At 40.4% G+C, this 13,505-nt stretch overlaps 1 protein-coding gene across 1 annotated transcript in view; it reads right to left on the reverse strand.

Moving 5' to 3' along the window:
• Positions 1–2,161: 2,161 nt before the first annotated feature.
• The window catches only part of NEK4 (NIMA related kinase 4), a 47,053-nt gene continuing 35,709 nt past the window's right edge, over positions 2,162–13,505 (reverse strand). The window contains 1 exon segment of the mRNA XM_042929625.1: positions 2,162–3,230. Coding sequence (XP_042785559.1) covers positions 3,138–3,230 — 93 coding nt within the window. The 3' untranslated portion in view covers positions 2,162–3,137.

Consider the following 13,505-nt stretch of genomic DNA (forward strand, 5'->3'; position numbering starts at 1 on the left):
CTCAAAATAAATAAACTTAAAAAAAATCAAGTTACCTCCTGTTTTCCAGATGACACCCAAAGGTTGAAAACAGGGAAAAGGATATCTTAGGTGGATGCAAGCAGAAAGGAGGGGTAATTAGAAAGTCATACTTAACATCAGAAATGTGGCAAGGAGGGACATCTGGAGCTGCCAAAATGTGCTGTTCTGAATCATTATACATTAAATAAGACATGAAATTGTATAAAGAAAGAATTTTACATACGTAAGAGTTTGGCAACGCTACCACTGGGTAGGAGACCCAATACTACCTTTCAGATTTTGGTAGATAAGTGGGCATATATTGAAAGGGAAGACTTTTGCACTTGTTCTCTATACTTGGAACATTTCCCCTCAGATACACAGGACTTGTTCTTTACTTTCATTCAGGTCTCTACTCGGATGGGACTATAAAGAAGCATCTCCTACTGCCCTGTCAAAATAAAGTGGTATGCCCCATCCTCTATGCACTGATCTATCTCACATTACATATTTTTCATTGTTGCCACCCCCCCCTCCACAGAATGTAAGCTCCATGGGAGGGAACAGGGATCTTGTTTGCTCACTGCTGTTTGCCCAGTACTTCTAAGAGTTGGGGAGACATTGTAGGTGCTCAGTAAATAGTTAATGAATGATTCAGAGGTGCATTGCCATTAGTCACCTGGTCTACTTAAGTTTAATTAAAACTAAAATTAAAAATGGAGTCCTTCAAACTAGCTACATTTCAAGAGCTCAAAAGCCATATATGACCAGTGGCTACCTTATCACAGAATACAGATACAGAACATTTCCATCATCACAAAACTACTGATCAGGTCTTCTACAGGTTTGAATAATAGAGAAAGGCAAGTGATTGTGTTTGTGCATAACAATCTTTACTAAATGCCCATTGGACTGTTCCCTCTACTGGCTCATCTACTGAGCCACAAGGAAGAACAATCCCAAGAAGTAAAAGTTAATGCAGGTCATATTCAGTAACCACACTGCAATGACTCCCGCCCCGCCAGACAGAGAGCACGTGAGTGAGCACCAGCAGGGAAGGGGCAGCAGGAGAGGGAAGGAGAGAATCGTAAGCAGGCTCCACGCTCAATGCAGAGCCCGATGTGGGGTTCGATCTCACTACTGACTGAGATCATGAGTCGGACACTTAACCGACTGAGACACCCAGGTGCCCCGAATTTTTTTGGCTTTCTAAATACATGTATCCCTACTTTCCAAAAGGTCGTTTCACGCCACTTCACTTTTCTGCAAGTCTTACGTTACTACAGCAATGGCTTTTTTCATAAAAGCAAAAATCCTCTTCAGATTTCTTTCAACAAAAACAGGTACTACTGTAGGTCTTAAGTGTGAAGAACTTTCAGAGAGTGGGAGATACTCTGTTTTTCACCATTTCAGCTTACCAAAGGTTTCATAGGACTGCTTTTTGGGGGTAATGAGAAAATATGTATATGGAAATTAAGGAATATTTCTTAAGGAGAAAACCACAATTACTGACTATTTACAAACTGTCAAAAGTATATCAAAGTCTGAAATATGGTCAAAGGTATAATGAGAAGAAAATTCATACTGTTAAAGGTGTTTTATATTTAAGAAAGATAAAAAATGATTAAGCACTCAAAAACCACAGAGTAACCAAAAGATACTGGGATGAAAACCAAAATGAATGTTTAGACAAAATAAAACTATACAGAATGGGAATAATAACATATGGGGGAGAATTTTTTAATTCTAAGAAAATATGTACATTATACAAATTAGAAAACTTAACTAAAACTAATGTTTCTCCAGAAAGATGTATTCATAAAACATGCAAGAAACGGTGAATAGTTCAGAAAGACCCACCCACAGTTTGCCAAGGATTTGCCTCAGACTGGGACTGGGATGAGACGGTTTTACTGTTGAGTTCTAACAAACCCTTCAAAGTGAAAATAAGAGATCTCAGAAACCAGGCTATGAGCACCTTAAGGACAGGGAGTAAGTGTTTTCCTCACCACCATATCCCCAGCTCCTGCCAGAGCACCTGACACAGAGTAAAAACTAAAAATCTGTTAAGTGGCTAGAAAGGGAACATTTCATTAGAGTATTTTATGTGTGTGTAATTTTCAAAGAAGGTAAGATAACACTTTATATTATAAAAAGTGAAAATGTTTCCGGAACAGCATTTATTTTTAAAGTCCCTCGAATACAAAAGTGAAAATTTACTAATCAAGACTTTTATTTTATAAAAACAACTTATTTCCCACATGGGAATTACTCCTCATTAAACAACTAATAAAATATGTGATATACAGTCATACATTTACAACATGGGAAGACAACCAATAATTTGACAGACAAAAAGACAAACTTCAGGAGGTAAGTATGTCCAACATAACTAAAAGGAGCTGGACTTCACTTACAAATTGCTTAACTGGAAAAGGAATTCGTGTTTTAGAAATGTTTTCACTGATGAAAAGTTACTCTAAAAAAAGCCAGCAGAAACATGGATTTACAAAGCCAAATTATTTTAGTTTCAATTCTTGCATATCCTAAATGAGGTTCATATTAAATGAAAATAAAAGGTTTATTAAACATCCATCAATATATAAAAAAGGAACTGCTCAATTACTAGATACTACATATTCTTTATATCTACTCCCAGAATCATGAATTGATTTTCTTAAAAAAATAATTTTTCAACTACTACCTAAGGTTATTAACAATGACAACTCGCATCACTAGACATATTATGTCACTTATTTATCCTATTACTTTTATCACTATAGTGCAATATAAAACTTCCAATCCAATATTTTATGGCCCTTACGTATCAAACTAATTAGTACCTTAGAAAAATAAAATTCTAAATATAAAGTTGGTGGTTTAAGGCTCAGTAAACAGTAACCAAACAAAAGTCTTATAACAGATTTTCCTCATCAAGAGTAAGATTAGCCACAGATTTTTTTCCTTTGTTTTGTGACATTGCTTCATTTTACTCTGTTCCATCCCATTTTTTCCCCAGTTAAAAAAAAAGATATAAGGATGTTGAATGGCCTCCAGCCATTATTATGGGTTTGTTTCTGTTTAAGCCAAAAACCTTTGAAAATAGGTCTTTAGTTCTGGCAGATTAGAATAAATTATCAAAAATTCACATTTTCTTCAAAAAATTTCAACTGGCGAGCTTTCACACTGTAAGTTGTGTATTTTTCACCCATGTGCTCCTGCAAACGTACCTAGTGGAGAAACAAAAAGAAAATCAGTATGTAGTAGAAAAAATATTTTTTGCAATTTTAGAAGAAAGGCTTTTCAAGAAAAAAGAGAAGGGCTTTTCTTTAAAAAAAAATTTTTTTTAATGTTTATTTTTGAGAGAGAGAGTGTGAGTGGTGGACGGGGAGAGAGAGGGAGACACAGAATCAGAAGCTGGCTCCAGGCTCCAAGCTGTCAGCACAGAGCCCAACACGGGCCTTGAACTCACAAACTGAGATCGTGACCTGAGCTGAAGTCAGCGGCCCAACCGACCAAGCCACCCAGGTGTCCCAAGAAGGACTTCTTAAGCATGATACCAGAGGTGGAAACCACATGGGAAAATGCTATCATTTAAAAAACATTTGAAACTTCAAGATGTCAAAAAATTGTCATGAGATGTTAAAGAACAAACAATACACTGGGGAAAATTTGCAACATACATACCAAAGAATTAATACCATTAATATAATATAGAGCCCTTGGGGGTGCCTAGGTGGCTCAGTCCGTTAAGCATCTGACTCTTGGTTTCACCTTAGCTCATGATCTCATAGTTTGTGGGATTGAGCCCTGTGTTGAGCTCTGCATTGACAGTGTGGAGCCTGCTTGGAATTCTCTCTCTCCCTCTCTCTCTGTCCCTCTCCCCCACTCTCTCTCAAGAAATCAAACTTTAAACAGCATAGAGTTTCCCTATTAAAAAAAAAAAAATAGAGCTCTTAGAACCAGTAAAACACATAATATTAGAACATTAGAATTAGTAAAACAACAAAATCAATCTCATAGATAATTCAGCAAAGGCATTTACAAATTAATACAAATAGCCAATTAAAACAGAAATTTCAATCTAATAAAAAAAAATACATACAATGTGACACTCAATATATGCCTGGAATTAAAATAACACCTAACAATATGTTAAACAGATGTCACACACCTCCTATCCAGTGCACAGAGAAGGACACAATATCACTTTTGTGGTATTCCTGCCAAAAATACAGAATCTGAATCTATTTAACAGGAAACACATCAAATCCAAATGGAGGGTCATTTTATAAAACATGGCCAATACTCTTCAAAAATGTCCTAACTGTCCCAGATTAGATGAGACATAACAAATACAATCCCAATTGGTTCCACATCTGGCATGATGGCTTGAAGAGCTCTGAAGACCCCCTCCTCACTGAAACTGGTGAAAATTATTTTCTAAACTAACCATTTAAAGTCTCTGGAAGCGGTCCTGAGGGCATACAGCAAATAAAGACACTTTTTTTTTTTTTCTCAAGAAAATCTACCAAAACCCATTAAGAACAGTGAGAGCGGGTGGTATCTAAGCTAAGATCAAAGGCCTCCCTCCCCAGTCCCAGCTGAGTGAGACAAAAACTCTACACCAAACTGTAGCCAACAACACAGGGTTCCCTTTCCATCAGCTCCTAGTCCAAAGGCAATCTTCCTGGGAGGGGCAGGACATCATATCTCATCCTGCCCCCCCACATCTGTGGTTAAGGATAAATTTTGAGAGAGTGCAGCCAAGATGTGGGAATTTCCTTTTTATACCAGGTTAGACTTGTAGGATGGAGGCTGTACCTTGGGAGCAAGGCCAATGAAAATACTGGGGCCCCAGTCACCTTTGCCCCAGACCATAAAGTGAAAATCCCATGCTCAGGTGAAGCATGCCAAGAAGACCAGCCCTCCCCGCCACTGAGCTTCTAAAGTAGGGGTATCACTCATAGACAAGTATGCTATTGTCTTTGCTCCCAGCTGTGTTCCGAGATTTTTCCTGGGGTGAGAAGCAAGACCTAAAACAGCACCAAAACTTTTCCTTAATGGACTGACCTCATTTAGAACAGAGTGGAAAAACTCAAGCCTACAAGTGCTCTCAAAAACTGGAAGTAGTGGTGAATGGCAACTAGGAGGAGACTGGTAGAGTCACTGGGTGTATAGGCTAAACTGTGGGCAGCCTACTTTGATGGAGACAACTATGAAGCTGAGAGGAACCCTCCCCCACCCCCGCCCCACCCCCCACCCTGGGGTCAAAACTAATTTCAAACACTGACCCTGGGAACTATCCCAAATTTTACTGGATCAGTTTGTGGAGCAATGTGTGCCCCAGGACATTGTTGGAAACAGGAGAGCCATCAATTAGCAACTAAAAAACCTTAACAGCTAAGAGAAGGACAGGGAGAGTCAAAAGAGTTCTGCAAAACCCACCATCATCCCAAGGTGGCTGTGGATACAACCAAGGCCTTGCCAGCTGAGAGGCAACATCAGATTTACATTGTGGAGACATGAAGAAGGGATAAAATAGACTTTACTAAAAAATTCAGCCAATCACTAAAGAAGCAAATAATAATAGCAACTCTCCTCCCTGGGGAGGCCAGTGCCCAGACTTGTACAATATACTTTCTGAAATGTCCAGTTTTCAATAGACGGTTATAAGACACATACACTGGGGGAAAAAAGAAGGCAAGAGAGGCACTACCTGGGAGAGTAACCAGATAGTAGAGTTAACCAGCAAAGATATCATCAGAAACATGTTCACAGAACTAAAGAAAACTATGATTAAAGTAGTTGTAAGAAGAGCTAAGTGGAAATTCTGGAATGGAAAAGTATAATGACAAATGAAAAACTCAAGAGGGGCTCAACAGTTTATTTGAACTGGCAGAAAGAAAAGTAAGCGGGCTGGAGATAGATCAATATATAATTGATAATCAGTATATAATATCAATATATAATTCACATTATAGATTGATAGATCAATATATAATTCTTTGATTATACAATCAAAGAACAGGGAGAAAAGAAAATGAAGTGAATATCACTTCAGAGAAAAGTGGGACTTCACTCAACACACCAACACATGTATAATGGGACCATCAGAAGGAGAAGAGCGAGAAAGGAGCAGAAAAATTACTTAAAGAAATAATGGCTGGGCAATCCCTATCAAAATAACACCAGCAATCTTCACAGAGCTAGAACAAACAATCCTAAAACTTGTATGGAACCAGAAAAGACCCCAAATAGCCAAAGCCAAATCTTGAAAAAGAAAACCAAAGCTGCAGGCATGACAATCCCGGACTTCAAGCTATATTACAAAGCTGTAATCATCAAGACACAGTATGGTACTGGCACAAAAACAGACACTCAGATCAATGGGACAGAATAGAGTGTGGTAGGGTCCTTTCCCTCAGGAAAGAAAAAAACCTCAAGGTAACCTGGCTATATGCGTATGTGACAACATCCCTCACAATCTTGTAACATGAGACCACTTAATCAGACTACATGTTTGTGTGTTACCATATATGGGAGACAAGGAAGCAAAAAATATATAAAAAGCTACAGCATGTGGCATTCGGGGCTCAGTTCTTTGGGAACCCAACTGAGTGGTGCAGGCAGGAATAAAGTTGCTTCCTGGAAAGAAAAGCCTTGGTGTCACGACTCTGTGCGAGAATCCTGCTACATTACTTGGGGGCTTGTCCGGGATTCAGAGATGGTTCATTTCCTCCTCCTTTGCCACCAGGGATATGGACCTCGGAATGCCGGGAGAGGCAGCCTTGCCTGGTGCCAGCAGACCGCTTGATCTGCAGGAGACTAGCCCTCCCAGCATGCCGGGGCGAGGACCCCGTGTGCCCCAATGGAACTCGTGAGGCCCAGACACCAGCTCAGGCAGTGCCACCTGGCAGACTGGTAAGAACCTGGGTTCGTTTTGGCACACCTGCCCCCAAGAGGCAGAAGGGGAGCCTGATCACCTCCCAGAGTTGCCCTAGTAGTTCCACAAATTCCACAACTCTAAGGCACTGGGTAGCAGATTGTGGAGTCGCCATGTGACTGTGTGTGGGGACTTGTCTCTCATTCATTTCCTGGGTTAATGACTATGATAATTAGAGCCAACCGTCTCTGGTTATTCTACCTCAGAACAGGGACTTTAAGGAATATTCCCAAGCAGCTGCCGAAACTCCTTTTGTTTCAGGGAAATTCCCTGTCTTCTCCAGACTGACACGGACTGCCCAATTCCACTGGTGGAAAACAAAACAAAACAAAACAAAACAAAACAAAACAAACCTGGAGTCTGCTCCTCTGTCTGAGCTGACAAGAGTTAAAACTGGGAATTCTCTTTCTCTGCCTTTTGCTGGCACCTCTCCTCTTCTGCCTTCCCTCCCCCACCTTCTTTTCTGTGCCACTTTGGGGGTGGCCGGCATAACTGGCTCCTCAATGCCTTAGGCACCATCAGCTCCTCCTCCCACCCTAGAGGTTGTGGAGTGAAGACCACCCACTTCAGATTTCCCCACTGGTGCCCCAGATACAAATAGACAAGGGGGAACAAATTGATTAACTTTTAAATGGACACAGATGGAACACATTTGGTATTTAAATGGATTTAAGTTTTTTGGTTTAAAATAGACATGTCTTTAGAGTTATCAGCATTAAACATATAAAACTGTTTTCTAAAGGTCAAGTAAGCTCTTTTATCTCTGTTGCAATTTGTCAGCAAAAAGGTGACTTAAAATGATGGTTAATTTTGTCTGTCTCAAAGCTTTCACGGGTAATTGTTAAGATAGCTTTCAAAGTCTTTGGTAACCTAAAACGTTAAAGTTTGGCTTGCATGATAAATTGAGATTGAATTCATTGGATATCTAAAGAGATAAGAGGCTAAAGCACTAATTACTAGATGTAGGTTTGTGCTTCTGACTTGTTGCAGAGAAACTCTAGACATTTGGATCTATGGGAAAACATGCTTTATCCTTAATGGATTCATAATTTTGCCATCTAAAAACATTCAGATATAACATCAAGTTCACAATTGGTTACTACTTAGTTTTCACTGGAGACTAAGGTTTCTAAGAGGTAAAATTCTACTAAATGTAGTTAAAACTAATAAAAATAAGACAAGCAACTGTATCTAGAAAAGTAGGAGATATGAAAGAAAGATACAAGAAATGGAAATATATTTTTGTTGAAGGTAAAAGAAAGTAATTTTGTTCTAAATGGGACTGGTTATTTGGAGAAAAATGGCTTGGACAAAATCTAAATGTAAAGAAAAATTGCAGAAAGTTCATGAAGGAAAATCTTTAAAAAGAAATTTTATGTGTGGTCAGGATGGACTAAGGTTAAAATAAATGGATTTTAAAAGTACATTGGGTTAAGATTAAATTCCTCCTCTTTTGACCCAAAGGCCGAGAAAATGATAGCAATACCCTTGGTGCCAGCCTCCAAATCCTCCACATTTCTGTTGTTCCTGTTCAGCAGAGGACTGGATGCCTCTGCCGTATGAGGGATGGGTGATATATGAAGGGCTTTTACTAAGGTACATGGGAGCCATTTTACTACACTTAGCCCACTGTATGCTAAAAATGGATATTCACACGGCTGAAACATATTTATGTGAGCATTGTTGAAAAAAGGGAATAGACCTTGACTTTGGCCCTTTAACCCCCTCCCTCAGTGGCCAATGATCAATATGGAAGTTACTGTTGGGCCAAAATAAAATTAGTGCATCCTACAACAACCAGGAAAGTCTTGCTTGGTCACAGTCCATACCCCAAGGTCCTGCAGGCAGGAAATGGAGGGGTAAGAAAAAAACAGGAAAGACCAGGTCAGCTCTTGGAGGTGGGGTCAAGCCTGGGTAAGAATGACTATTCTCAGCACCTCCTGAGACTGGCAGGGCTTTTGGCTGCCAGCTGCAGATCCAGCCAAAATGCAGGACAGGAGATGAGGTTTCTCCTGGCCAGCTATAGGAAATTGAGATAAGGGACAACTTTCTTCCTTTTTCCTATAGATGGTTAATTCCCCAACCAAGGCCATTACTCCTTTGGAATGCATTATGATTCGTTTTCTTTTGTACAAAGGTTTGGCCCCAATACAAATTGGAAGAGGGAACCTGGCCCCCAAAGGGAAATATCAATGACAATACTATCCTACAATTGGACTTGTTTTGCAAATGTGAAGGGAAATGGGGAGAATTCCCCTATGTTGTTTTGGGGCCTTAAGAAAAAAAATCGAGATATGTGTAAGCAATATAAGGTGGATCCTAATTTTTTTTTTAATTTTTTTTAATGTTTATTTTATTATTTTTGAGAGAGAGAGAGACAGAGCATGAACGGGGGAGGGGCAGAGAGAGAGGGAGACACAGAGTCCAAAGCAGGCTCCAGGCTCTGAGCCATCAGCCCAGAGCCCGACGTGGGGCTCGAACTCACGGACCTCGAGATCGTGACCTGAGCCGAAGTCGGATGCTTAACCGACTGAGCCACCCAGGTGCCCCAGGTGGATCCTAATTTAATGGCAACCCTTTCTGAAGTCCAGCAATCAGTGGGGGAAGTAATTAAGGGCCCCTTACCTGTATCTAAAACAGACCTAGAGAAGGAGGAAGGGAGTTCTTTCACCTCAACCTCCTTCTCCTTGGGTCCTCAATCTATTAAATATATATATATTTATATATATATGTATATATATATATACACATATATATATATACATATATATATATTTATACACACACATATATATATATATATACATACACACACAATTCTGCTCGCTGCTACTCACCTTATCCAGGCCCTCCTCATAATGTAACAGGCATGTTTGCCTTACAAGAAAGCTAGAATGCCAGAAGAAAAAACCTTTATATTACAAGATTTAAGACAGATAAAAGGAGATCTAGGTAAATTTTCTGATCAGATAAGTATATAAGGGCTTTTCAGAACATTATGTATGTTTTTGAGTTGAACTGGAAAGATATAATGCTTTTGTTAAATCAGACTCTTAGTGACACAGATTTTTGGAAAAAAAACTAAGGAAATCTAAGATTTAGCCCTTAAATTATGCTAAATTAGCCACTATTTTACAAACACAAAATGAGAGCCCGATGGCATTCCTGGAGAGGTTGAGGAAGGCTCTCATTAAATATATGGCTATCTCCCCTGACACCCCTAAGGCTGAGATGGTTTGAAAGGACAAATTTGTCACTCAATCAGCCCTAGATATTCAGAGAAAATGCAAAAATTGGCTGTTGGCCTTGAAGGGACCCTGGAGGAACTCTTACAAGTTGCCAATTGAGTATATTACAACCAAAATTAACAAAACAAAACACAAAACAAAACAAAAAACAGAAAAGGAGGCTTAAAAAAAAAAACCTGAGGCCTTAGTTGTGGCCTTCCGTACTACGTCAGATCAGACTTCCCGAGGTCCTGGCACCAAGTGCCATTTATATCGCCATTCAGAGCACTAAAATGATGAGAATGTCCTCAGAGGGGACAACCAAAATGAAAACCCCATAAGCCATGCCCCTTCTGTGGAGACAATCACTGGAGATCTGAAGGCCCTCGGGGACCTCTATCTGTGAGGGCTCAGATAACCAATGTCCCTGGGAGGGACTAACTGGAGTCTGGGGCTCTTCATGGTGGCTCCCCTAAACAAACTGTCTATCAGAAACCCAGAGCCTCGGGTAACTCAGGTAAATACAGAAAGAAAACTGGTTGATTTCCTTCTTAACACCAGAGCTACCTTTTCTGACCTCCTTTCCACTCCAGGCCAACTATCCAAACACAGCATGACGATTAGAGGTATCTCCGGAAAACTGCTAACTAAATTTTTCTCTCAGCCCCTGGGATGTATGTGGGGAAACCTAATTTTTTTTCTCATTCTTTCCTGATAATGCCAGAGAGTCTTACTCCCTTGCTAGAAAGGGACATTATAACTAAAATAGAGACTATGGTGCTACCAACTCCAGGACAGGTAAACAATATGTGAGTTGTTGGAAATTACTGGATATGGTAGACTGTAGATACCAGGGTTCAGAAAAATAGTTTGCCTGCTATATCAATTATTAAAGGAGACTCCCAAAAAAATAAATAAATAAACTGGGGTCTGACTCCTAGATACCGTCTCCAGCCCTTGGTTACAACAGAGCAAAGCAATTACTATTACCAAGCTCACAGAAATAAAAGATCATTAAAACACAGGATCAGGCCTTTCATTTAGGGAGAGGCAAAACTTATCAAATGACCCAAAGGATGTTTACTGGGAAAAAAATTTTTCAAAGAGAGTTCTGAAAGTAGTATCAGCCTGTGAAGTATGTCTTAAAAACAATACTTTCAACCACAAACTTGCTCTCCCAGGCAATCAAGGAACTGGAGGCTATCCAGGAAAGACTAACAATTAGGTTTCACTCATATGCCAAGGTCAAAGGAATTCCAACATCTGTGGGTATGGATTGATACTTTCACTAATTGAGTAAAGGCCTTCTTCTGCAAGACAAAAAAGGCATAAAAAGCAATAAAAGTTTTGCTTTATAAAATAATACCCACTTTTGGCTTACCTAAAATTTTGCAAATTAATAATGGTAAATGGCTGCTTTGACTCTTTCTCTAGCAGAACTCCTGGCTCTTAAAAAAGTTTTATACCTCAGGGCGCCTGGGTGGCTCAGTCTGTTGAGCATCCGGCTTCGGCTCAGGTCATGATCTCGCAGCCTGTGACTTCGAGCCCGGCATCAGGCTCTGTGCTGACAGCTCAGAGCCTGGAGCCTGCTTCAGATTCTGTGTCTCCCTCCCTCTGCCCCTCCCCCACTCATGCTCTGTCTCTCTCTGTCTCAGAAATAAATATACATTAAAAAAAAAAGTTTTATACCTCAAAATAAATCAGACTGTCTGCTTATACTCAGCAAAACTCTAAATAACACCTCACAAGTGGTATATGATTTAAAAAAATTTTTTTAATTAAATTAGGGCCAAACTCTTGGAAATAGAGCCACCATTGATTACTTATTACTCCTGCTCTTCCATCACCTGGGTCATGAGAGATTCCCTGACATATGTTGTTTACAAAGTCAGAGTCTCTCCTAGGTTGTTTGACAGGTTTGGAAACTGTAGACATTATCTTAAGATGCCACCTTGTTGGTCAGTATAATCTTTACTTTGCGTTCTTCTCTTTGTGTCTGCTAATAATTATGCCACCTCATGCCTGCCAGCCTTCCTGTAGAACCATACTGTGGGCTACTTGACCGACCCTGGGGTAGACTCTAACTGCTGTACCCCCACACTGTCTCTTATCAGCTTAAAAAAGCTAGAACGGTCATCATCCCTGTTTCCTAACAGCAGGTACAGGCCCTATTCTGGGGGAGAAATAAATAGGGAAAGGGTTAACATTAGGCAGGGAGAGATAGGGAAACTTCAAAAAGCAGACTACAGCTGCAAGTGGGAGGCTAAAGAAGTAGATGGGGTTCTCCCTTTATAAAATCCTTTTTGGGTGCCTTCCCCCCATTATCAAGGGCATAAGGGGGGATCTAAGTGAGACAGGCAATCTAACTCTAAGACAACAGATGCAGGCCCTTGGCTTTACCCTAACCACCTTACACCACTGGGTCAGGGAGCGATTACCTGTGAATCTGACCACAGATGCTCACCCCTTTAAACCAGCAGATGCAATATAGATAAAGGAGTGGAATGTCCAGCCCCTAAAACCCCTCTGCAGGGGCTCGTTCACTGTCGTTTTGTCCACCCCTACTGCAGTAAAGGTAGCTGAAGTGGGTCCTTGGATTCACCACAAGCAGAATGAAGCCAGCATCTCAAAACTGGGAGTGCATTCCTAATCCACCAATGCTATGCAAGCTGACCATATGAAAAAAGCAATCCGCAATTCCAGAGGCTCCAAGAGACTACAACCCTGCTTTAGTCACTCCAGAAGCTGACTAATGTAGGCACGGCAGAAGCTTGAGGAATCGATGGTCTGATGAAACAAAAGACTGTGCTTATTTTCTATGTTTCCGTACTGTGATGCACTGTCATGCCTTGTTTCTCACTATTATTGTGATTCGTGCTCTACTCTTTGCCATAGGATTGTCCAAGGCCACCCCAGCCAGCTGGAAATGCGAGAGGTTTCTGTTAACACTCACCTTCCTTTTGTGGATAGGATACTTCATTGGTACCAACATGGGGAAACAATGGCCATAAGAGACTAAAAAATTAGATTCCCACAACTTTATAGTAAAACAACATACCCCAGTCCTACTACCAGGGTTTGGCTCTCAAAAGCTCAATTACTGGGAAAAACTATCTTGCGTAGTGGGGAAAAAGTTCATCATTGTCTCTGTTAAAAACTTAACATGCCTAAGCCAAAGATTTTATAACTCAACTGCCCAGAAAACCCAATGGTGGGGGACCCCAGATCACCTTGAGCCACATCAGATCCCCACCCCTTGTTTAACTTCTCTCACCTCTGAGAGGTCTGAGACAATATCAATGCAGCCATCAAATGGCAGGCCCCAGGTGGAC

This window comes from Panthera leo, chromosome A2 (assembly GCF_018350215.1).
Source record: "Panthera leo isolate Ple1 chromosome A2, P.leo_Ple1_pat1.1, whole genome shotgun sequence".
Lineage (NCBI taxonomy): Eukaryota > Metazoa > Chordata > Mammalia > Carnivora > Felidae > Panthera > Panthera leo.